We start from the raw sequence: 27,349 nt of genomic DNA, 5'->3' as shown, positions 1-27,349 counted from the left end.
GAATGTGAAATGCATGAAGCGTGGGACAATTACATTCATTTAACGAGTAATTTTGTTAAGGATAGGAATGTTAGATGAGATACGTGTTGCATAGATCCTCCTTGTACATTTTATGTTCACGAACAGGATGTCTTTGCGCTGACAAGTTGGATAACTACAGAGGTGACTTTACATATAATAGCAATACTTTATAGCCCATAATTAGATTTAAAAGAGCGCAATGTAAATGAACAGTCACCACGACCATATCCACGAGCATTGGATTATTCCCGCAGAAACGAGCGAGCTGATTGCTCTTTTGCAACGCCAATCCTGCAATACTTTGTAGTAATTAAAAAATAGGTTTGAATATATTTGAAATATTCTTAAAATAACTCAAAATCGCAGTCGAATACATTTATTTATAAATAGGTAGACTATTTTTAGTAGTTGGATTTTAGTTTTGAGCTTTTACATTATGAAAAATTAAAACTAAAAAACAAAATGTGTGAAATGTCGTGTATACAAATTGAACAATTAACATTGGTCAAATGAAAACAAAAGAGAAAAACTGATTTCTACGTTGCCACTAGGGGCATAAATTTTGACAAATATGGTATGATACGGGCGGTAAGTACGGAAGAGCGGAATGTCGGTGACTGTTTTCAGCATATACATATAAGGACTGTCCAGCAGACACAGACACATTGTGCAGCAGACACAGTTCTAGCAGTGATAAAGAGATGCCCAACTCACCTTTCAATGGAAATCAGAGTGCAATTGCTAAACGTCAAAACCTCCTGAGCTCAGGCAACTGTCAAAGTTCAGGAGGTCTGACGTTAAAGAGGGACGGGAAATCCTACAGAAAAATATGTAAACAGAGAGATTTGTTGCTGCTGTTGAAGATCACTAACAAAAATTGGAAAAAAATGAAAATGAAACAAAACGCGAAATTGAAATGTGTATGATGAAATCTTTGTTGATGTTATGCTTGAGAGCAAATACATTTATTCTTTTGATTAGGTATTGAAAGTTCAAAAATCAATTGGTTTAATATACACTAGGTAGAAAAAGTGTCCGCACACTGGGTACAAAATCTTTTGAACTAAAATAAAAGTTTGATCAATTGACCAATTAAGAATTTTTTTTTGTGTTATTAAATCATATCTTTTCACTTAAAAAAATTTACTTTTTTTTCAAATTATTCAATGAACAAAAGCCACAGAGTTCATTTTCAATTTAAAAACAATTAACTTAAACAGAAACAGTCTCCGCTCATCAACCAGAACACAATAATATTAAGTAATAATAAAAAGTTTATTACCTGGTGGGGGATCCTCGAAATTTTAGAGCTTCTGCTAGACGTTTAGGCATGGAATGTACTAATTTTCTCGTATCTTGGTCTGACATTTTACTCCATTTGTCCAATATAACGGTCGTGAGCATTTCTTTGCTGGTGATCGTATGTGTGCGAATTCTGCGCTCCAATAGAGCCCATAAATGCTCAATTGGATTGAGGTCAGGTGATTGTGAGGTGAATGTAGCTGTTTTGTATCATTGTAATGAAGCCAAAGGCGAACAAGTTCCGCTGTATGCTTAGGGTCATTGTCCTTTTGGAAACAAAACACCTTTAGCAATCCTAATTTGTCAGCACTTTGCTTCATTTGTCGTTTTAAAATATTTAGGTAAACAAATTTATTCAATGCGTTTCATACGGGTATTTAAGGAAATGAATGGCTTTTTACGTGCCACTCGCCCATGATATCCAACTCTTTTTAATATTTTACTTGCTGTGTCGCTGCATGTTGTTTTTTTAAATCGTATTTTTACATCTTCTGCTATTTGGGAAGCGGTTAAACGCGGATTAACCTTTACAAGAGATACAACTTTGCGTGTTTCCCGATGAGTCGGACGTCCAGATCGAGGCTTTGAAGTAATAATTCCCGTTTTTTTTGAAAGTCTGGAAGACGTATCGCACTGATGATTCCGTTCTGTTGACAACTCGTCCAATTTCACGAAAGCTTTTACCGTCCTCCCTTAATTTTAAATATATTTTCTGCTCATCAACACTTATTTCTTTGCCTTTTGCACTCATTTCGATTAAAGCTGAATAATTCGAAATATTTTCTCACACTTTCAGATTTTTTCTTCGATTATCTAAATCTGTATTATTGACAACAACGCACAAAAAATTATCAGGTCTTAAACGCGTATAAACTACAATAAACTAATGTAATAAGCAGTGAGCGGATACTTTTTCTGCTTATTCTCCATAAGTAGAATTCAAAAAATGCCGTTAACTTTGCAAACGCACATTGGAATTCCCTGAAATTTGTCGACTGTAATGCTATTAGCATGCGCATCTGATATTCTAAAAAGAACTTCAAAAACGCATATATTTTATTAATAATTTTATTGAAACAGATTTCACGGATTAGTGAACGGACACTTTTTCTACCTAGTGTATTAAAAATCACAAAAAAATTCCATAAATTATTATTTTGTCCGAACTGGCTACAATGGAAAATGTTATAAAAACGCTAATTTTGAGGCGCTCTCACACTGGATTAAGTTGTGCATCCCCCGTTGGACTTTTATTTAACAATCCAGTGATCGAACTCAAATTGTATAATTTAATGCCATATATAATAATAGGAAATAAATTAAAATAATATTTTAAGTCCCTTATAGGCCATGTTGCCAATTCTCTCTTCTGAAGGGCACATCAGTCAAATTCTTCAATTTATGATTTTTAGCATTGTCGTGAAGTAGTAAGATTGTCAGTGGTGGCTGTTCAATTTATAAAATGTAAATTTTGGCTGATTCTTAAATTTTTTAAAATCATTCAATTTCAATTTTATTTTTGTTATCCTCGCGATTTGCGAGTAGGAATTCCATATGAAATCCAAATGCAGTTGACCAGGCACACAGAAAAAAGAGCGGTGTGCAGAGTTATAAACGATCATACTTAGTTTTGTAGCTGGCGCACGACTCTTATGAATGAATTTGTTGTCGTCGTAATATGAAATACTTAGAAAATATGTTGCAAGCTTGCTCGAATGTTTGGTCACTGATGGTGTGTCTGCGTTTTTTTGTCGCTTGTGCGAATGTTTGATTTTTTACAAATGACTTGTTGAAGGACGTACGTACATATGTATCTGAACATATAGTTCCTGGCAATAAAATATAATCAAATAGATTGTTCCGAAATAATTAACAATCCATATTATTTGTCCGATAAATTTCGGATACGTTTTGCTTGTAATCGATTCCTACAATATTTACCTTTTAAGACACCACGATGATAGCTCTGTTACATTTGACCGTTATCTTTGTGCTCAAACTAAACAAATGGTCGCATTTGCTGTCGTGACAAAAATATAGAATCGAATAGAAGGAAATAACAAGTAAGGAAGGGTTAAGATCGGGTGTAACCGAACATTTCATACACTTTCAACTTGCAAGGATCAAATCCATGGAATTTCCTTCAGTTAATTAATTTTATAAATATGTAAGTATTTCGACATTCATAGGATTTGTTAGAATAAAGAAAATTATTATATATGGTATATGAGGGTTTGAATAATTCGTAGACCAATATCACATATTTTCGACATTTTTTTTTTTTTTTTTTTTGCGGGTGAGGGGGTGGAAAATGCCTTCCGCATCATCAGTGCTGTCGTCACAGCAACGGTATGTGCCACTTGCAGGTCACTAAAAACCCCCCCTCTAGGGAACCGTCGCCCACCCTGGAACCGCGTTTGCATTACTTCAGGGTGGCGTTCCATTTTCCTCATTGAGAGATTTACATCTACGCACCTGCGTCCAGGTCCCGCTTTTTGCTGCGAAGCAAAGTTTCTGCGAATTTCTGGATAATAGACCAGTTAGCTTCGCTCTCCATCATGACGCTGATTAAGTTGTTTGCGCTTATTGGACCGACCAGGTCTTCTACGGCGGTACGTTCCCTTTGCCATCGCTCACATTTAAAGAATGTGTGTTCAGCGTCGTCTTCAGTCGCATCGTTGTATAGGCATGCCGGCTCTTCGACTTTTCCCATTCTGTAGAGATACTTTTTGAAGTATCCATGACCGGATAGTAGCTGCGTTATGTAGAAGTCGACTTCTCCGAATTTTCGACTTGTCCATAAGTTTAGGTCTCTTATAAGTCTGGCCGTCCATCTGCCGCGACTCTCATTCTCCCATCTTCGTTGCCATGCTGATATCGTGTCTTTCTTTATTTGGTCTAATGCGCTTTTGTTGTATTCAGACATTTTCTTTAGCTCCCACAGCTTTTTCCTTTCGTATGCCAGAAGGTCAATTGGGGCATTTCCGCTTATGACTAATATTGCATCACCTGATACCGTTCGGTAAGCTGATGCAACTCTGAGGGCTGCGGTGCGGTATACTCTAGCCAATACCTTACGCCGGTTTTCCTTTTTTAACACATCTGCCCAAATCTCTGCTCCGTATAAAAGGACGCTGATGGTCGTGGACATTACAAGCTTTCTCTTTTCTTGGCTGGGCCCCCCTATATTGGCCATTAGTCTACTGAGTTGGGAGGTGATTTTCGCTGCTTTCCCTGCGGCGTGCTGGATTTGTACCCAGAAAGTTAATCTGGGGTCCAGTCTTACGCCTAGGTAGTTCACCGCTTTTTGTGTCCTTAGAGTGTCCGTAATCGTTTGCATACTTATTTCGAGAGGTATGTGCTTATTTGTTAGCAGTAGTAGTTCATCTCCGTAGCGAGCTGGAGGTTGTGTGAGTCAAGCCATGTTTGTGTCCGTATCATGACCTGGTTTAGCTTTCTTCGCGCATCTTCTGTGTCTCGGGCTGTAATTACTGCTGCAATGTCGTCCGCGTAGCCAATTAGGTACGATTCGTCTGGCATTTCGAGTTTTAGTATGGCGTCGTAGTTGATGTTCCACAAGTCTGGACCTAAAATGGATCCTTGTGCAGCTCCTGACGTAACCGCTATCCGTCGTGATCCCTCTCTAGTTTGGTATAGCAGATATCTATTGCTGAGGAGCTCCGCACCACAGTTCTGAGGTAGTTGGGGATTTTAAAGCTTTTTTCAAGAGCGTCGATCATGTCCGCCCATCTAGCGCTGTTGAAGGCGTTTCGGACGTCTAGAGTCGCCAGCAAAACTATTCTTTTGTATTTATGGCATCTACGCTGTGCGGCTTCTACGCTTTCAATGATGCTGTGTCAAGCATACATAGTGGACGGTATGCTGATGGTAAGTTGGGATCACCTTTTCCCTTACTGATTAGCACCAGCCGTTGTTTTTTCCAAGGTTCAGGGAATATTCCGTCTTCGAGGCAGGCGTTGTACATATTCAGAAGTAATGCCGGTCGCTCTGCGGCGATTTTTTTAAGGATTTCTGCTCGGATCCCGTCCGGGCCTGGTGATTTATTAGTTTTGAGCTTTCCAGTGGCCAGTTGCAGCTCTTCGAGGGTGAACTGGGGAATTTGCAGAAGTCTTGTTGTCTGTTCTGGATCACTTATCCTGTTTTCGTGTGTGGGGAAGAGTGCGCTTACGATATGATCCATTTTGGCAGCGGTTAAGTCAGGTGGTTTTGCTCGAACTCCGAGTTTCTTCATTACGATTTTGTACCCGAGTCCCCAGGGGTTTTTGTTAACATCCTCGCGTATTTTCGACATTAAATTATAGTGTGTCCGTATATATTATCCGTTCAGTTAATTTTGTTAAGATATCTTACATATTGACCGATGTATACGGTATAAAGCCAATCAGAAGTTTGAAAATCTTATATTTGGTATATGAGAGATAAGTGGGGATAGTATTGAACCGCTTTTATCAATTTTTGCCCTTACCACATATTATTACCAGAAAAAAACGACCTCTGAGTTTCATTAAGGTTCCTCACATACCATCAACAATATATGCGGGATAAAGTCAGCCGGATGTTTTAAAATCCTGATATTAGTTATATGGCGCCTAGGGCAAGTTTTTATCCGATTTAACCCCCATTTTATGCACAAAGATACATTGTTATAAGACTAAGACGCCCTTTTCATTTTATTAAGATAACTCACATATTGACCGATATTTGCGGTATAAAGTCAGCTGAAAGGTCCACAATTTTCTATTAGGCGTGTAAGGACTAAGGGAATTATTAATCCAATTCAACCCATTTATTCGGTAACTGATTTATCGCGCTTTAAGTAGTTTTTAACAGTACCGTTATATGAGTAGTGGGCTGGCTCATCTGATATCATCCCTTTTTACAGTGTTGGTAGAAGTGCTTAGTGATTTATTCTGGGCGAATTTGGTTATTATAGCTAAAGTGGTTTAGGAAATATGCACATTAAACCTCTTAGAGGGCGGGGCCACGCCACATTTTCAAAACTTTTATCCCACAGCGGCCCTTTGCTACTGCGATCCCCTGTCCCAAATTTCAGGTCTACGTCTTAATTAAGTGCTTAGTTATGAAACTTTATAGGTTTTTGTTTAATTTTGTTTTGTGGGCGTGGCAGTGGTCCGATTACGCCCATCTACGAACGCGTCTTTACTTTTTTTGCCAAAGAACACGGGTATGTACAACGTTTCATTACGATATCTCAATTTTTACTCAAGTTACAGTTTGCTTAAACAGACGGACAGACAGACATCCGGATTTAAACTTGCCTCGTCATTCTGATCATTTATATATACATTATTTACTACTCGTATATAACCATATGTATATCTATCTCGATTAGTTTTAGCTGATGAAAACAACCGTTAGGTGAACAAAACTATTATATTCTGTTGCAAGAGTATAAAAATATCGACTATAAGCGTTATTTATAAAAAAAATTATATTGTAAGTATATGATCTTTAGTATATTTGTTGAAATTTGACATATTGTTACAATAAAATATTATAAAAATAACGGTTGTACCCCAAAGGAAATTTCAAAAATTATAAAAAGATATCAAAAATGTGTGTTTACTGCTTTGAAACCTCCAAAAAACGACGTCTCAGAATGACAATTACATAAAATTTTTATCAAACCGCGATCGTTTCATATCCTCTGTAGCTATACAAAGAGAATTAGTTGTAGAAATTTATTCAAAAGCTGTTGCTCGTTGCCTTTTAAAAATAATATCTTCGGAAGGTTGTCCCTTAAAGGCCTAATGTTGAAAAAAATACAGCAGAGAAGTCGGATTGCTTTTGCTTCAGCGCATATCAATTGGACTGGTGAAGAGAATGCAAAAAACTGTCGTAAGATCCTTTGGTCCTATGAATCTAAAATAAATATGGTAGGCAGCGATGGAAAAGATTCGGTTTGGCGTCTGATGAATGTTGAAAAGAATCTCCGATATACGACAAAAACTTTCAAACACTGAGGTGGTAATATCATGATATAGGGATGTTTTTCGTGGTACGGAGTTGGAACGCTGTTTTGGATTTGGGAAATCATGGATCGTTATCACTACCTAAGACTTTCAAAATAAGGAATCGATGTTATGACTTGGCCGGCGCAATCCCTGGATTTAAATCCTATAGAAAACCTGTGGAAGATTGTAAAGGAAAAGTTGGGACCCATTAAACCCCGAAATAATGAGGAACTATGGGAAAAAACCAAGAGGCGTGGTATTCAATACCGAATTCAGTCTGTAAAGCTATAGTGGAAAGCTCTAGCCGAAAAGGTGTGATGACGTACTCGGAAATAAAGGTTTTGCAACAAAAATCTAACTTATACTTATACTATTATTTTTCAAAAAATAGGTTGAATTTTAATTTTTCTCAAATAATATCGACTTAGTCATCAATTTCTATTTTGTTCCCTTCAAAGTAATTCCGCTCAAATATAATACATTTGTGCCACCATTTTTTCCAATTCTAGAAGCAGTTCTGATATGCACTTTTTGGTATGCCCTTGATCCCTCTCAGCGATTTTTTTTTGGCCTTGGCTCTCCTGGGTTCTTTGATTGGGTTGATTGGACTTTGGTTTCGATGTCATAACCATGTACCTATGATTCGTCGCCAGTTATGACCCTTCTAAGCAAATCTGGATCGCCGTTGACGTCATTCAACAATTCCAGAGCGATGGGAATTCCGAAAAAATTGTATGGCATGAGCCAACCGGTGTGCCGACATCTTCCGCAACATTTTTAATAGTGATTCGACGATTCTCCATAACAGTTTTTTCATTTTCTCAGCATTTTCATCGGTTGCCGTTGTGGGGCGCCCAGGACGAACGTCGTCATTCACATCTTATGAAACACCGTCTATTTTGAACAGACCTCGTATGCATTTTTTAATTATAATAGTCTACTATTTACAAGTTTTGGTTTCGTGATAACCTTATAAACCTTCTTAATTCAATTATTTCATTGTTGCAGAATATTTATTCATAAAATAGTATAAATTAACTTAAATAAAAAAAAGAAATACCAATGTAAAAAAATGCACATAGCATTCATTCATTCTCTGGTTCTCTCATCAAAATTCCCTGGTTGATCATGTTAACAAAGCTGTAATTCTACAGATTTCTTTAAACAAATTCGAGGGCGCCAGTTTGAAACGGCAAACAAAAGGGGCAATATTGCCGGCAAATTTAACCCTTATAAGCCTGATAACTCCAATTCATTCAAAATTTTAATATGTATTATAATTGTCGGTTACAAACAACATTTGTTCTATAATTTTTCTTAAAAATTATTCTATTAGATTTTACAGGGTCTGTTATTGGTTGGTCCTTTGAAAAATCACCAGGTGCTCATTTTAAGTATATATTTTAACAAAAATCCATATATTATTGAAATTTGATTAAAATTATTAGTAAACTGATAAAAGATACATTAGTTAGTATGGAAATCTAGAAAAAAATTTTGCTGTGACGATAACCCTGATGGTTCCTCCATTTAAGTTGTATTCCATGAAATTCAATTTAAATTTCTAAAATTTTTATCAACACTTACTTTAAATTAATTTGTAATAACGATGAAGACTCCAAATTTTCAGCACTATTTAATTACAATTACTTTCGCACTAGTCACTTAAAAATTTTCTTTGAAATTATTATTTTGATAGACTCTTACTAAGGTCAAAACGTAAATGACCGCAAAGCTCACACACAACTGGCGACTGAACTAAAAGTTAACGGATATATTAAAGCAACATGTCACGTGATGTAATAATTAAAAATGCATGCTTATACATGAAAGTTTTACAAAAATAGCGGTTGGTTCCTTAAGGGTTAAGAATAAAAACCTCGACAAATCCCCAAAAAAATTTCTTGTTTCGCGGCTATATGCCAGTGCATCTTTAAAAGCGAACCATTTATTGAGTACGGAAGTATAAATCAAGCAATTTATGTTTCTGAGGGTTTACAGAAGCGCCTTTTGCCTTTAATTAAGCTTCATAAGGACCAAGTACTCTTTTGGCCGGATCTCGCGACATGTCAATACGGAAAAATTGCTTTAAAGTGATACCAAGGCCAGGGTACCAAAGATCTCAGTAAATATTCTGTGCAAGCGCCAAATTCGTATAAATCTATTTGTAAACAATAACTTGTATAAATATTTTTGAAATTAAATAAAAAATATAAGTTTTATAACGTTATGTTGCTACCAATTTTTCACATACTTTAATATGCAATTTTGTTTTGGTTTTCGATTCTCTTTTGTGCACACCTCCCATATCCGATATATTAATATAACAAGTAAGGAAGAGCAAAGTTCCGAACATTTTATACTCTTGCAACTTGCACGGATCACAGCCGGCTAAATACAAGATGTTGGGATTAAAAATTAGATTTTCATGTTTTAATCTCGATGTTGTTAAAAAATCAAATTTTTAAACCAATATATTTAAGATTAAAAATTATAATTGAAAATTTTATTTTTTAAATTTTATATAAATTAAATCATCTACTACAGAGTATAATAGTTTTGTTTACCTAACGGTTGTATGTATCACCTAAAACTAATCGAGTTCCGGGTGACTGTCTGTCCGTCGGCGTGTGCAAGCTGTAACTTGATTAAAAATTGAGATATCTTTATTAAACTTGGTGCACATGTTTCTTGGTACCGTAAGACGGTTGGTATTGCAGATGGGCATAATCGGACCACTGCCACGCCTACGAAACGCCATTAATCAAAAACAAATAAATTGCCATAACTAAGCTCCGCAATAAGATACAACACTGATGTCAACCAAATTCGGTATAACATTCTTCTCATATTTCTATGTCATAGTGCGAAAATGGGCGAAATCGGATTACAAACACGCTTATTTCTCATGTAACACCATTTTAAATTTCATCTGATTCTTTCACTTTCCCTATGCAAATCAAGCAACAATGATTATATCGGGGTAAAACTTTGCGTGAATAATAATTTTAAAGTATGCCACCTTGTGACCAAAAATGATCTAAATTGAACCAAAACTGTTCAAGCCCCTAGGTACTGAATATGTGGACCCCTATATATAGTGCCTATAGTTGACTTTTTACAGAAAGTATCGTTCAACATAGAACAAGGCGGCAAGAACCACAAAGAAATCTTAAACGAGCATACTATTTGACTGCGAGAGTGTAAAATGTTCGGTTACATCTGAACTTAGCTCTTCCTTACTTGTTTTATTATTTTTTATTCCGGTATGCGAGATTAATGGTTTTTATTTTATTTTTTAATCCCGTATTCGGGATTACAAAATAAACAAAAGACCACAAACTTAGATTTAAATTAATTGTTCAGGACAGCTAAAATTATATTAAAAACACCTTCAAATGAGATAGTATATGTATGTGATATTAACTCGACTGAAGAGGCTAAATGTAATATATTGAGATGATATGGAAAACGTCAACCAGAGGATGGGAATGCATTATATTAGGGATATGAGGTTTAGACCAAGGTATAGACCGATTTTAATCTACTCGTATTAGTTCTGCGTTAAACCACATAATTGGTAAGAAAACTTGTCCATTTAATTTCATTAAAATATATTTTGACCAACCCGAACGTATAGTTATATCAGAAGAATGTTATATACCGACTTCTTAAAAGACTTACACTGTATTTCTATACAAATAACTTCAATGGATGGATTAATAATATTTCAAAATCCGAACTTTACAAAGACGTGAATATTCAGAATAAATGTGATATGCTTTAACGAAATCTTGTCGGTAACAATGCTCGAGTGAACCAAAAGATACAACTGTTCGTCCTTGATTTGAAGATATTTCATTATATGACTTTATTATTGTCTAGAGTAGATAGGATACTAATTACTCTAATAACAAAAATGTTAAGAAGTGCAGTTAGGATTATTGAAAATATAACCTGAAAACAATCGTAAAGTAAGTCATACACTTCGTTGTGACTCGAAATATTTTATCTGATTAGTGTAGAATTAGACATTAAATATCTACTTGAGCTGTTTTTGCTCTCATATTACATTTATAGATTGCGTCTTAGTCTAATGTCGATTCATGACAGAATACTCGATACCTGATCGTCAGGGATATACCAAAAAATATGAATTATCACTGTCTTAAAAGTGTTTGTTGTTGATCCACTCTGATATCGAATTATATGAACGAAAATTATCGATATACCATGTGTACAAACAATCGTTACTATCCCATTATCGATTTTGAAATTGAATCATTCCCTGCAAGAAGGGTATCGTTTAGCAAACATGTGAACGACTTGTTATGGTTCACTTATGCATACGTTAAACTATTTATTACTTCTGTTCAGAGAGTGGGAAAAAAGTAACACATCGCCATTTGATGATCAATGGCTTACTCACTCTATCTAATTGCAATTATAGCATGCTGTCTTGTCTAAGTTACCTTTTATATGCGTACCTTGTTTGTTATAGTTTGGTTAACAGAATGACATACAAGTACATTGGTTATCAAATCTGTATGCAGTTTGTTAAATGTAACAAATACAATACTTTTGTTAGCGAATAGATTACCTATGTGTTACCCAAAACAAATACATTTGTTAGCGAATAGGTTACCTATATGTTATTCATAACAAAAGTATTTGCAAATTTCTGTTGGTATTATTGTTTTGTTAGCTTTTAAATAAATTTCAACAGTTACAACTTAAAAAGATATTTAAAAAAAAAGTATAAAATAAAATTTTGGCAATTAAAATATATCCTTATACAACAAATTTGCAGGAAAGAAAATGTGCTTATACATACATACCTATATGTGTTACATGTTTATATTAATATGGTTAGTTTTTCATATCTTAGATATTTACAAATGTTATTTATCTACACATAACTAATAAAGTCTGCGTTCACTCGACACTATTTTTTAAGTGAAGTAAAAACACAATGTAAATAGGTAATACAGTCCAAATTTTCTACATGTATTTCTTCTTTATAATTTTAAGTTCAAAATGCAAAAACAAAAATGTATATTCCTATTTTCATTTTTGTGATAACGGGATTTTAGTGCAAGGAGAAGTAAACATAGGTTTTGATAAGGGAGCAGAGAAATGGCGAATCGAAGGCAGCTCCTAAAACACTAAATTTAGAGATAAATATATCGATAGACGAATATGATAACAAAGGATAGTAACTACATTAAAATACTTTCAGATGGAATCTTGCTGAAATCATTTCAATATCTAAACCTCCTTTCCTATTTAGGAAAGTTCTTGAAAATCATAACCAATTAATCACATTCCAATCGGTCTCAAAGAGAATCAAGGAGTTCCTCAATATTATATTTGTATTTACTAAAATCAGTCAAATATTATGAAATTACCCAGTTAAACGTACAATTCTGTAGACAACATCTTGATATTTTCAAAACAACTGGATCTGAATTTAAAAATATACATAACCAACAGGTCTCTTCATCTGACGTTGGTTATTCTTAAATAAATGTAATATTTTACATATCTGTCGTAGTATTTTCGTTTAAGATATAAAAATATCTACTCTAAATGACTTTAGAATTTCAGGACTTATTTTGGATTCTAAGTTTAATTTTAACAAGTAGGGAATTTGTAAGCTCGGGTGAAACCAATCATTTTATAATCTCAGAATTTGGCGGGGAAATACTTTCAGGTATCAACAAAACATTATGTTAAAAAATGTTGCAAAAATATTCAACATCCCCTATTCGGCGAATGGATTACAATCATATTTGTTTTTTTTTTTTTTAATTATATTATAGGTCACAGATTTACTAAATTTTACTACCATATTTTATTTCGTGTCCGAGATATTTATATCAAAATCAACTTAGTTAACTCAAATGAGATATATACATATAATATAAATACAAATAACGATGGTGAATTGAATATATTGGGTATATGAGGAAAACATCAGCCAGAAGAACGTAAATCATTATATTGAGGATATGAAGTTTAGTCCAAGGTATAGAAAAATTTCATTCATATTCAGCGCTAAGCCAATAATTTTTAAGGTATCTAGAAACTTAAACAGGTCCGGTTTCAACGGTTTTAGACGTGAGGTAACATAAATAGCTCTAGGCCAATAATTGTATATAGTGTTATTTCGATAACGTCACTGATTCTTTATTTATATTATATAATGTAAGGTGAAATAATCATATGGTATGAAAATTTGTGATATGTAGAAAGTAGGTGTAGTTGTCCGATTTAGCCCATTTTCACAATGCAACATACGAATATTAAGGTAATAGTAATATATCTATATGAAATACCATTTAACAATTTGAATATTTCATGAGGGGTTCTATTTTTAATTTGCTAATCTCAAATTTTTTCAAGAAAAATATTCTGCAATGATAAAAAACCCACAATGCGCAGCTGACGGTGTAGTAACGCCGTTTCTATGTATTGATAATTACTCCTCATTGACTTCGAATATATGTAAATAGTTTTTAGCATTACAAAAGTCTTTCAAGTGGGGTTTTGAACACTGGATTGTAGGCACTTACAATTTACTGAACAAATATTTCATTTATATAATTCTTCACAATAACCCTACAAGAACAGTGACAGTCGTCTGACCGTTAATATATCAGTCAAAGCTGAAAAATTTTTGTCAGCGCTCAGAACAAGGTTTCTATTGCTTTCTTAAGAGTCTTGTGCAAAAACTGATGTAAACAAACATGTGTGTGTGAGTTTGCATCTATCTTTAACACATTAATATTCGGGATTGATTGATTATATATCTATACTGCTCACTCTCGCTGATCATAAACCATCAAAGCTGAAAACTGTCAATTAATTTGCGCAGTATATAATGTAATTGTTATTTCTTTAATAAATTTTAAACTTTTAATCAAAATTAGTTATAATCATATACATAAATATAAAAAGAAATGCAACAAAAAATATATTATCATAATTAAATAATAAATTATGAAAAGAAAATTTGACTTGATTCCATCCCCTCCTCTCAATCAGTGGATATTTTTAAATTTAAAAATGCAAATGATAATTTACTAAATATATAGTTTTATTTGAAACTTATTTAACTTACGTGTGTATGTATATTATATTTCAAAACTCCTCTCTTCCATAAAAATGTATATTTTTAACACAAAACCCATTTTTGACACACAAATATGTAATAAGGTGCACACTATTCGTGCGAAGTTTCGTCCCGATATAATCATTAGTGCTAGAGTTGCATACTGGATAGTAAAAGAATCAGACGTTATATCAGAAGAATGTTATATACCGAATTTGGTTGAAATCGGTCAAGCAGGTCCCAAGATATGTGATTCCACCCAAAAGTGGGCGGTGTCTACGTTCAATTTTGACGGCGGCTCCTATTAAGTCCTTTCATACCATCTCGAGGATAAAATTTAATGTCTCTAGCGTATTTAGTCAATCATTTATCACGCCTTAAGTAGTTTTTGAAAGTACCGTCATATGGGGAATGGGCAGAGCTGTCATCAGATTTCATTCATTTTTACAGTGTCGGTAGGGGTGCTTAAGGGACTTTTTTCTTGAGCGAATTTGGCTATTTTTAGTTTGAATGGTTTGGGAGATATGTACATTAAACCTTTTAGACGACGGGTTCACGCCCATTTTTTCATCCACAGTTGCCTTTTGATACTGCGATTACCAATTCCAATTTACGGGCTTTTTCGGTAATGTAGTAAATACTGGCAACACTGCGCAGTTTGCACTGCTGATTTTATGCTGGCTGATGCGTTTGTTTAAAACTGCTAAAAACTACGCATTTAAAAATTTGAATTTTCCAAAATAAAATTGTGTGAGCTAGCAAAAATGATCGATTTCTATTAGAAAGGATAAAAAGAGAATGAATCCTGTACAAAAAGAAACTTATTAATGGCGAATAGCTTTAAAGTCAAACGGATTGTTCCAAAAGTGATAGCTTTAGTACACTTAACACAATCTCTTTCTACTATATCCTATAAAATATAAAAAAAATTATATTTAACATAAACAATACAATAAAATTTTAGATAGGACAGTTGGGTTCGGTGTATCTTTTTGTGCACCTACTTTTCAAATGTGTACCAAGGTGTACCAAGTTTCATTACGGTATCTCTATTTTAACTCAAGTTACAGATTGCACAGACAGTCAGATGGACAGACAGACATCGGGATTTCACCTTGTCTTGTCATCCTAATAACTTATATATACATAACTATATACATATATTTATCTTGATTAGTTTTAGATGATACAAACAACCGTTAGGGGAACAAAAATATTATACTCTGTAGCAACATATTGCAAAGTTGAAGTTTGCCAACACTTGACAGGTTGATAAACATAATACCAAAGAATACCATAATGCAGTTGGGTTGACAACCGTAATGGGGACCTTAGCCCTTCCTTACTTGTTTAGTATAAAGTTTCGTCAACACCTGACCATATTTTCCGCCTTTGAGTCAGATAAATTGGGAGAGTACAAAATGTTGGGTTACACCCGAACTTAGACCTCCCTTATATAATATAAAGTTTTACCAACACCTTAAAGTGTTTATTTCTCCGGCTTTAATCTTTGCAAGTTGCGAGAGTTTAAATGTTCGGTCACACCCGAACCTAGTCCTTCCTTACTGGTTAAACTTACTTTTTTTTGCTTTTTCAACAAAAATATTGTATTTCTTTTGTACAACGAAATATTAAAAACTCATTATACCAAAAACTATGAAAAAATTACTATTAAACAAATTATGGAACAGATTTATTTTTAAGTTGCGCCGTAAACAACTTTGTGAATTATAAGCAAATTCTTTTATTGTGAGATTAAATGTAATACAAGTGCCATTTTATTCACAATCTATTAAATTTACTTTGTGCAAATTGTAATTTATCAGCTAAGAATATGAAAACACTAAAGGAGTTTTGGTGAAGTCTTTCTTTATGGAACACACAACAAAGCCATAGTTGCAAATAAAATTCTGTTAGAGTCAGATCCTGCTTACAAATGTTTATTGCGACTATATGTACCTCTATAAGCACACACATATGTATACGTACATACTTTTACCTAACCTAACTTCATATCAACTTTCAACACCGTTATGATCGTTTATCGAGTATTAAACTGCGGTAGTAGATGATATGCACGTGTGAATGTTTCTATAAATGTATTCATTGTTTGTTTTTATTTTATTCGATTTCTAGAATTTGCCGTCCAGAATTTTGGTGCGACAAAAGCATTTAATCGAATCTTTTAACACGACTCGGCCCTCGTTGAGCGCATCGGATATAGCCAAATATCAGAAGACGTAAGATTCACATGCAGTTAAACATGCAAGTATGTACGTAAATTTACAAAATGCTTTTTTTTGACAGTTACGCTCGGTTTACTAACAAGGAACGCGGAGGAGCACGCGATTTTGTTGCCAAGCGTGCCACGTTGGCATAGTTGAAGCTGACTTTAGTGCGACCTAAAACACTGGTTGCTCCATTTTATAGAAATTGGACTTTATTTTTATATTCAGGTGGTATGTTTACAACAAAGTTCATAGACAATGGTGTGGTGCGTTACCATATACGATTCTGTACATACATATGTAGTACTACTTTTCGTTGACTCGTTTTGTTCGAATTCGAATGAATAAAATTTCATTTTTAATAATACCGTTATGCAAGTATTATTTTTAAGTACATATGTATGGATGTGTGTCTACTCATTATTCGAAAAATGAGTGCTGAAATGAGCCTCAAGAAAATACTTACTTGATACAAATTTTCCGACAGTGAATAGGTAATTGCCGAAGGAAGTCGTAGAAGCTATCGTGTATTCTAAATATTTGTATCAATAGGATAAACTTTCATATGAGATATTAAAAAAATTAATGATTAAAAAAGCTATTAGAATGAACAATACTAGGATATTTTAGTGAAAATGCCGTAACGATTTTAGCATGAGTTATTGTTGATCAATGCTACTATCAAGCGTCGCAATTGTAGTTATCGGTCACAAAAATAAAAATAATAGACAGAACGCACAATGAAGGAAGAAATTGCAGAGTTTTATTTTATTTTACAAGCTTTTGTAAGTGGGAACTTTTTGAAGAACTAAAGTCCTACAATAATCATTTTCAGAGAAGAGCTATTTCTTTCGAGATTCGTATGAGTGTTCATACATTAAATGTACTTAGTCTTGACATAAATCCTGTGTTCAATCCCTACAAGAAACTGCTGATGGATTAACCAATACAATCACATTTATCAGTACTGACAGTCATATGAACAGTAAAATTACTATCAATGTTTACGATTTTTCCAAAAGCAAATTCTGTATACGTCGAAAAGAGACAACATACATTTCCATAGAAACTTCGAGAAGTTGTGAATAACCGTGTGATAAACCAAAAGTGTTACGAGCTCCTGTGCAATAACTCTTTTTGTGTTAAAACTATAAATAAATATTATTATAACTAATTGCAATTAAAAGTTTTGAATTTACTAAGGAAATAAAAATTGTATTATAAACTGCGCAAAAGAAATCACTTGTGATATATTTACAGTCATAACTGACAAGTTGCAGCTATGATAGCGTTTAAGTCATAACTGACAATTTTCAGCTATGATGGATTTATGGTTAGCAATGACTCAGGAAAACGCATGAGAGTGGGCAGTATAGATATTTAGTCAATCAATCCTGACTATTAATGTGTTAAAGGGAGATGAAAACTCACACACATGCGTTTGTTTACATCAGTTTTTGCACAAGGCTCTTAAGCAAATGATAGAAACTTTGTTCTGCGCGCTGACAACATTTTTTCAGCTGTAACTGTCATAATACCGGTCAGATGACTGTCACTGTTCTTGTAGGGATGTTTACAATGCATGCACCGATATGTAAAATAATCAGTTTGTGTGTTCGCTGTCACTTACTGACAATGGAGTAGGAAAGAGAAGAGAGAGGGAGAAAAAGGGCAGGTGAAGTTTATGAGCTTCAAAAAAAACATAATCAGGAGTGTTGTGGAATCCAAGACAGATTCAGGGAATGTTAATGAATAGAGAAGGCGCAAATGTTAAATCAAATCTTTTTGAGTACTAATTTGTAGTTTCACATGAGGGAACATCAAAAAATATAACTTCGAAAAAGAGAAATACACCATGCATATATACATATGTACATCATTAACATTCTCTGGCTTATGCTTCAAACAGTCACCGACGCAAAACCGTGGACCGAATCAGCTAATATGACCTATCTTATGAGAGCACTCACCACCGTTTCTATCGTCCGCTTCTACAGAAACGAGTGAGTTGAGAGTGAGAGAGCAATCTCTTGCAACGCAGGGTTGTCAGTCTCGATATTTTGTAGTAATGAAAACATAAACTTGAATATATTTGAAATATTTTTAAAATAACTCAAAATCACAGTCGAATACATAATTTTAATAGTTGAATTTAAGTTGTGAGCTTTTACATTATGAAAAATTATAACTATTGTAAAAAACTATAAAAAAACGATTTTATCTTATTATTTTATTGGAAGACGAATGCAACGAAAAGATTTAAAGAGTGATTTTAAGAGATCTTAATGATCCCCTTGATGTCCGAGGGAGTGAAATTTAACTTGTATTTACGTGTATGCTTGTATGTAGTATATACATAAGTATGTACATATGTACATATTCACTTGCTTACTTTACAGATTTATATTACTTTAACGCCTGAATAAAGACTCATTTGTTATGGTGTTAAATTACGTTTTATAAATTATCTTTAAATATCCAAATTTTTGTCGACTCAATAATTAATTATACTCAATAATTATACTCAATAACTTAATATAAAATAAGAGTAAGGAAGAGCTAATTTCGGGTGTAACCAAACATTTTATACTCTCGCAATTTGAAAAGATCAAAAGGGGGAAATACTTTAAAGTGTGGCAATTCTTTATATTAAAATATGTTGCGAAACTGTTAAACCTAATAAACTCAAATGAGATATACCATAAACTCAATAAAAGCTTAAAGATATATACGGTATAAAGTCAAGTGGACGTTTGAAAACTCGCATATTGGGTATATGGAAGCTATCCATTTATTCCATTTTATCCATTTTTGCCATTACGATATATCAATATCATCATGCCCTGAGGTTCATTAATATACCTTTACATATTGACCAGTATATGAGGTGTAAAGTCAACCGGAAATTAAAAAGTATTTATATTAGGTATATGAGGACTAAGGAAAGTATTGATCCGATTTCAACAATTTTTGGCACAAGAGCATGCTGTCATGACAAAAATATTTTTCCCGAATTTCATTACAAGGCCTCACATATTGACCGATAAGTTCGGTAAAAAATCTGCCATGTTCACTGGGATTTCCATCTTTTGTGCTTGGGTCCGTGAAAAGTGATAGTCCCACTTCGATAATTCTTAAGCGTAAGATGTATTAGCTCGAGGGCACTATTTGTGCAAAGTTTTATTCCGATAACTACATTGACTGTAAAGTGAAAGGATTAGATGGAATTTAAAAGTGTGTCCCATTTCCACAGTGTGTGATAGGAATTTCCGGGTAATTTCACACACCAAATTTGGTTTAAATTGGTCAAGTACTTCCAGAGATATACATTAAGACCACAAAGCTTCCGAAAATTGTAAATAAAATGAAAAATTTTCAGTCTTCAATCGTCAATATTTATTTTGCCGCTTTCAAAATATGCTCTTTCTGAAGCGATACACATACATACAAGTATGTATGCCAATAGATTTTTCAATTATCGAAACATGCCAGGTAAGCGCTGTTCGAGTCGAGATCGCCTTCAAATCCGGTGAATACGGTGGTTGATCGATTGTATTTATAGAGTTTACAACTACAGCTCCGTGCGATGGCGCATTATCGTCATGGAAATTCCATGAATTGTTGGCCCACAATACCGGCCGTTTACGACGGATGTTTCGCGCAAACGCCTCAAAGCGCTCAAATAATACTCTTTATTGACCGTCTGTCCCGTTGGAACGAATTCATGATGAACCAAACCTCGAATATCGAAAAAAAACAATTTTCGGTCTTATTGTAGGATTCCACCTAAAGGTGTCCAATTTTTACACCTGTTGCTACTTGTATAAAGCCTTTCCGGACGTGGTTAGTACCTGATTTTATACATTTCCACAGTGTATGAAGAAGTGCTAAAAACCATCTTTTCAGCAAGTTTGGTTGATTTAGCTTCAGTGGTTTGGAAAATATGTATATTTAACCATTTATGGTATGGAGCCACGTTCGCTTTCAAAAAATTTTAGCTTCCATGTACTGCGATCCCCTGTACCAAATTTCAGTTTTGTATTTTTATTTAGTGCTTCGATTTATTGGCGTGGCAGTGGTCCGATTAACCAACCACCAAGACCAACCAGAACTGGAAATAGGTGGGGAGAATTATGTTAAAAGTCAAAACAATTCATATATGTGCAGGTTGGATGAAAAATGAGTAGGGCTCACCATGAAATAGCTCTACTAGCTCCAAATTTATTTTTTTCTCAAGTTGGTACATCTATCGTGAGATTACTTGCAAAGTTACAAGTCCTTCTGTCAATTAATTTTTTGTGTACAAGCCATTTAAAGTTGAAGAGTTAGAGTATTTTTTTAATATTAAAAAAATTTAATATCGCGCAGTGAATTCTATATACGTCGAAAAGAGACAGCATACATTTCCATAGAAATTTCGAGAAGTTGTGAAATACCTATGTATTGCTGTTATTCCGTGCGATAAACCAAAAGTGTTGCGAGCTCCTGTGCAACAACTCTTTTTGTGTTAAAAAAATAAATAAATAACGAAGGAGTTTTTGAATATAATATACGTAAGTTATTATTAAGTTTCAAATAACCATGAACTGGAGAAACACGTACAGCAGTGATTTTGAGAGGAGCCAGCATGGAATCAAGTGAACATTTCTTTTCATAATTTATTATTTAATTATATTTTGGTGCACCCCTTTTTTATTTTTGTATATTACAATATTATAACTAGTTTTAATTAAAAGTTTTGAATTTATTAAAGAAATAAAAATTGTATTATATACCGCGTAAAAGAATTTTTCACTTGTGATAAATTTACAGTCATAACTCACAAATTGCAGCTATGATAGCTTCGCAGTCATAACTGACAATTTTCAGCTCTGATGAATTTGTGATCAGCAATGACTCAGGAAAAGCCATGAGAGTGAGCAGTATAAATATATAGTGAATCAATTCCGAATATCCATGTGTTAAAGAGAGAAGCAAAATCGCACATAAGCGTTTGTTTACATCAGTTTTTACACAAGGTTCTTAAGAAAATGATAGAAACTATGCTCTGCACGCTGACAAAATTTTTTCAGCTGTGATTGTCATATTACTGGTCAGAAGACTGTCACTGTTCTTGTAGGGTTGTTGGTTCAATGACGTCAAAGTTGTCGTAACCTTGTATTCTATAAACGTTAAAACGGAGGGAACCAATTCACTACTACACTACTATTTCACCTTTTACTCTGCCACATATTCAAAACTAACTTTTTTTCTTTGAAAAATTCTGTTGTGAGAGTAGCAACATTCATTATACATATTTTTTGAATGCGTAGGAAAGATATGTACATAAGCTATACCATTTTCATCAACAATGGCCGGCATTATTTGGAAAAAATGTGTGTTTATGAAGAAAAGTTTTTGAAGAATTGATAAAATATAATTGCGAAGACGACGGAGGAAAACTCTAAATGCGCTGCCCGAGCTGAAAATCTAATGGGATCAATTGTATCGCTATCGTGATGCGTTGTGTGATATTTTTCCCAATGGTTATTCTAAGTTAGGTTGTATTATTTCCTTAAAGGTCGAAAAGACCAATTATTTATTTTCTTGCCTCCTCTAGGTTGTACAGAGTTTGGGTAAACGTTCTACACAGGTAAGCATGGCTGTGCAATGCCTTAATTAACTACTTATTCTTTACTCTGTGTATTTTTTAAGTGTTTTTAGATGACACTCAACACTTTCCATTTTTCTGGTGTGTCGTACCACTTGTGCGAAGTCTAAAGGAAATTATTAATATCTCCAAGGAGTCAACAACTCTCTTACAGTATTCTTTACTGGCGGTACGGCGCGGGACGCCGTGAAGGTTAAAAACGTGCAGTGTCGTTTGGAGCACACCGCCTTGTGAAAGATAATGGTCAACACTATTATTTATACGCAGAGGACTGCCATCTCGGAAGATCAAGAATTCGTAAAGGTCTACTATGAGATGCCCGATTTCAATACAACATGAATTTCGCCATGGTTGCTGCGTATCGAATTGAAATATTTCAAGTGTTGAACATAAAGGATGTGCGTAAATTGGTTGAGAAGAAAATGATTGCTTTGCTGAAGTTCTACGGCTTGTTCGTCAACTATCGTCCCTTGGCCTTGTGTGAGGTAATGACAGCTTACTGAATACAAGTAAGTAAGTTATATGTAACTTTACTAGATATTATATATAATAAAGGCGATAATGCCATAATGCTATATATCGGCATTATAATAATATATAATTATGAATAATTTAGTCATAACGGGCCAAAATGTACATACCTATATTGAATATATACATATGTATATATTTACTTTATTTATTGGAATTTTTTATTAAAAATTGTTTCTTCTGATTCATTTTAGCACAAAATTAAAAGTGGATCTTAACATAAAATCATTTGTTTAGTTAGAAAATGACATCAGCTGAAATTACACATTGACATTTTGTTTGTTTACCTTAAACTAGGTTACCCTTGTTAATCATTTCCCTGCAAGACGGAGGTTTCAACAGGTAAGTTATGTTTTGCTAATTATTTAAATAAAAAATAATTTAAATATCTGCATAGTAAAACACGAAAGCGGAATCAAACTCAAACAAAGCAACAAATGATCAAACTGCGAATGAATATGACGACTGGGAAGATGATTGGGATAATGACAATGAAACTTATTCGGAAATTGGGTCCAGTGGTGAGACAAAAACTAGTAATTACCCAGGACACGCTAACGCACTCACACATTTCGCTAGCAATTACACGGTAACTTTAAAAACGTCTAGTATGCTCGGCAAAAGTTCGGATTCATATATATGTATTTTATTGTGAGTCAAATGCAATTTCAACATAATTCTGTTGCAGGTACCAAGACGATACAAGCATTTTGATTGGTTATGCGAACGTGCCTCATTCCCGTTTTTAATCATCCGGTACTGTCACAATGTGAGCTTTGACATCATTTCTTGACCTGCAACGATGACAAGATGTGAAAATCAACGTGTCACGTATGGTACAATTGAAAGAGTGTTCTATTGTTGGGCCATATCACCGTCGAAAAAACATTGTTGTATTCGCTTGTTAAGAATTGCAACATATTGGTGATAGCAATTTGGGCCTGGCAAAGGCCTTAAATATAGAGGAGCGTAGTGCACCCTCAAAAACAACACCGATTTCGGAAAGTGTTGGGCACGCCTAAATTGGACTGGATACCATTCTCGGAGGTTTTGCATATCTACAAGTAACACGACACGAAAATAAGTCTCTGTTTAGTTACATATGCATGAGGAATGACCTTGTGCCTGGAGATACTCCAGAAGCCGATATTTCAGTATCTTCTGACTGGTATTAGAGGATTTAATCTAATTTCTAACTCACTTATCAATCTCGTACTATACTTAAAAATATATCCCAAATACGTATACTTATACCTAATGTCTTCATTTTCTATGAATTTTTATTTCAGAGGCGTCCTCATGAGTTTTCCTGAAATTCTCTCAACACACAAGGGTGCAATGCAAAAAACTCAAAGAATCCGAACGTTTAACCTCTGAGCCAAAGATGAGCAATACCCAAATGAGCGATGTGAATCGTCGCACTGATGTTATTTCCTATGCTGTAATGGCTAAAACGTCGAATTTAAAAGAAGAATGTGATACACATATGAAACAGGCGCTTAAATCATTTGTAGTCCATTGCATGGTGCATTATCGTAATGAAGGGACGAAATCATATTTTTTATGCATATAGATTTATAATTGTAGTACAAGTAATTGTTTATAAGATTATCCTTTTAGATGTACTTTACTTGTTTAAGTATACATTTTAAGTGTTAATATCTATATTTAAATTTTTGCTGTGTTAATATTTATATTTAAACTATAATATGTATATATTTAATTTATATATGTATGTATAAGCTATATTTTAATATTTAGTTTAAGTAAATACGTTTTTATAAATAAATGGAAGTAATAAAAAAAATATAATATTTTGTGTAACATCATTGGAATTGGTTATGGTAACAAAAAGGTAACCGATACGCTAACATATGAATTTGTTAGAAGTAACTAATGGACAATAAACAAAATAACATATCGAGGAAAATCGGGGTAACAGATATGTTTGTTATGGCTAACAAGTAGGTAACAAATACGCTAATATGTTTATATGTTGAAGGTAACAAATTGTTAACTAAAATAATAACACTAACAGAAATTTGGGTACAAAATATTTTTTTTATCGATAAGACATAAGTAACCTATTCGCTAACAAGTGTATTTGTTATGGTTAACACTTAGGTAACCTATATCGCTAACATAAGTATTTGTTACCTTTAACAGACTGTAAACAGATTTGATAACCAATATATGCCATTCTGTTAAAAAAAACATAACAAACAAGGTACGCATATAAGAGGTATATTAGAACAAGACAGCATGCTATGATTGCAATTAGATAGAGCGAGAAGACCATTGATCATCAAATGGCGATGTGTTACTTTTTTCCCACTCTCTGAACAAAAGTAACAAATGGTTAACGAATGCAGAATTGAACAATAACAAGTCGTTAACACGTTTGTTAACAGATATCCGTCTTGCAGGGACAGAGCTACTGCAAGTAATTTTTGTACAATGTGAATGGCACATCTAAACGAGAATATTTGCGCAAAGTTTTAATCCTACGTCTTTATGGGCTCTCAATTTCTATACTGTCAAGTGACATAATCCGAAGTCTACAATTGTTTTATATGAGAAGTAGGCGTGGTTGTAGACCGAATTCGTACACCGTAATATGGGAAGGTCAGAATAATGTTATACCATAAATCTAATTTCGTTGGTCATGTAACTTATAAAAATAGATTTAACGAGGATTTCAATAGGACGGACAGACTGTCACCCGGATTTGAACTCGCCCCGTTATCCCGGTTGTTTATATATATAACTCCATATCTATCTCGATTAGTTTTAGATGATACAAACAACCGTTAGGTGAACAAAACTATTATACTATGTAAACAGAACAAAGCCCGCGATAGAAGCTATTATTTTATTTTTCAACGAAATTGCTTAAACCATCCATCCAATAATCTGTTTAATATATCTATTTAAGATGTCCTCAAGCGACCAAATCACCGGGTCCAACCACCTCCTTTTTTTTGAGACGCTTCAGTGCCACGAAACAACAAATTTCAGAAAAATAAACAGAAATAATTTTTTTGTACACTCTAAAATACTATTAATAATGTATTAAAAAATAAAACTGATTAAGGTTTATTTTTTCCAAATAAAATATTCCCAAAAATGCATTAAAAAAAATGCAAGACACCAGACTACTACAATCATTATTCGACGAAAACGGGAATGGATTACAACAAAATCTGGTATTTTATTAAATTATCACTCAGTTATAGACTCACATAATTTTATTGCTATATTTTACTTCCCGCCAGCTAAAATTATATTAAAATCATCCTCAAATGAGATATGTGGAAAAACGTCAACCAAAGGATCGGAATTCATTATATTAGGGATATGAGGTTTAAATCAATTCCAGTTATATTAAGTGCTAAACCATTAATATAATTTTATAACTTTTAAGAAAACTTGTCTACTTAATAACATTAAACATCACACATTTTGACCAACCGAAACGTTTTAAAGTCAGGTCGAAAGTCAGAAATCATTATATAGGGTATATTTAGAGCAGAGAAATAGAAGGACTGCATTAATTTTTAACATTGCTCAGGTATACTTCAGAACTTATTTTCAAGCAATTTTATAAATATATAACTCACACCCTAACCAACATGTTCGGCAAAAAGTTTGTTAGAATAAAATGTAACAAAACCATTATACATATGCAGTATATAAGAGTTGGGGTGCTTCGTAGAATAAATTCACATATTTTCGGTATTAAACTATAGAATATCCAATATTATAAGCTCAGTTAATATTGGTAAGATATACTACACGTTGACAGATATACACAGTATAAGGCTAAGGGGAACTTTGAAAATCTTTTATTGGGTTTATGAGAGATAAGGGTAATCTTGACTTGATTTTATCTAATTTTGCAATACCACATATTATTAACAGATGAAGATGTTCTCTGAGTTTCATTAAGGGACCGTACATATCATCACCAATGTATATGGAGTAAAGTCAGCCGGATGTTTTAAAATCATGAATATCAGTTTTATGGGGCCTAGGGCACATTTAGGCACACAGAAACACTGTTATTAGAAAAACGCGTTTTATCAGTTTTATTAGGATAAGACACATATTAGCCTGTATATGCGTATAAAGTCAGGAAGTTCGAAAATATTTATATTTGGTATACGGCGATAGTGGGATTATTGGCTCAATTTTATGCTTTTTTGACGCAAACGCATGTTGTTATCATAAAAATGTACTTTCTGAATTTCAATACTGAATCTCACAGATTGACTGATATTTTTAATCGGTATTTGTGGCCTTATGGTCCAACTTCGACAAATTTTAGACGTGAGATTGAATACCTAAAAGACACTCTTATTTCAACAAAGATATTGACTCCGGATTTATGAACTGTAAAATGAAAGAATCAGATTTAAGGTGTGGTTGTATGATGTTATATTCGGAATTTAATTGTATCGGCTGTACTTCACACTAAATAAAAAACATTTGAATTTCCTTAACAATT

General features: G+C 33.7%; 1 protein-coding gene and 1 long non-coding RNA gene across 14 annotated transcripts in view; both read left to right on the top strand.

Moving 5' to 3' along the window:
- Positions 1-24,546, top strand: part of Pex1 (peroxin 1) — a 45,108-nt gene extending 20,562 nt beyond the window's left edge. The window contains exons 11-14 of one of the 13 annotated variants that reach the window (XR_011396815.1): positions 21,974-22,201; positions 22,261-22,293; positions 22,356-23,184; positions 23,240-24,545. Coding sequence is in view for 3 of the 13 variants with exons in the window: in XM_036374104.2 (XP_036229997.2) it covers positions 16,570-16,673; positions 16,741-16,813 (177 nt within the window). In the remaining 10 variants the exon portion in view is untranslated. Of the gene's footprint in view, positions 1-65; positions 305-9,018; positions 9,118-16,569; positions 16,674-16,740; positions 17,029-21,973; positions 23,185-23,239 lie in introns of those variants that run through there. The other 12 variants (XR_011396816.1, XR_011396813.1, XR_011396812.1 and 9 more) reach the window with 12 other exon arrangements.
- A 774-nt stretch (positions 24,547-25,320) lies between these two features.
- LOC138857639 (uncharacterized) lies at positions 25,321-26,490 on the top strand. Its single transcript, XR_011396808.1, has 2 exons — positions 25,321-26,048; positions 26,118-26,490. It is a non-coding gene; the product is annotated as an uncharacterized lncRNA (long non-coding RNA).
- Positions 26,491-27,349: the final 859 nt, after the last annotated feature.

The sequence above is a fragment of the Bactrocera oleae genome, chromosome 6 (assembly GCF_042242935.1).
Source record: "Bactrocera oleae isolate idBacOlea1 chromosome 6, idBacOlea1, whole genome shotgun sequence".
In the NCBI taxonomy this organism is placed as follows: domain Eukaryota; kingdom Metazoa; phylum Arthropoda; class Insecta; order Diptera; family Tephritidae; genus Bactrocera; species Bactrocera oleae.
Note: the sequence above shows the minus strand (reverse complement) of the source record. Positions and strands in the feature narration are given on the sequence as shown.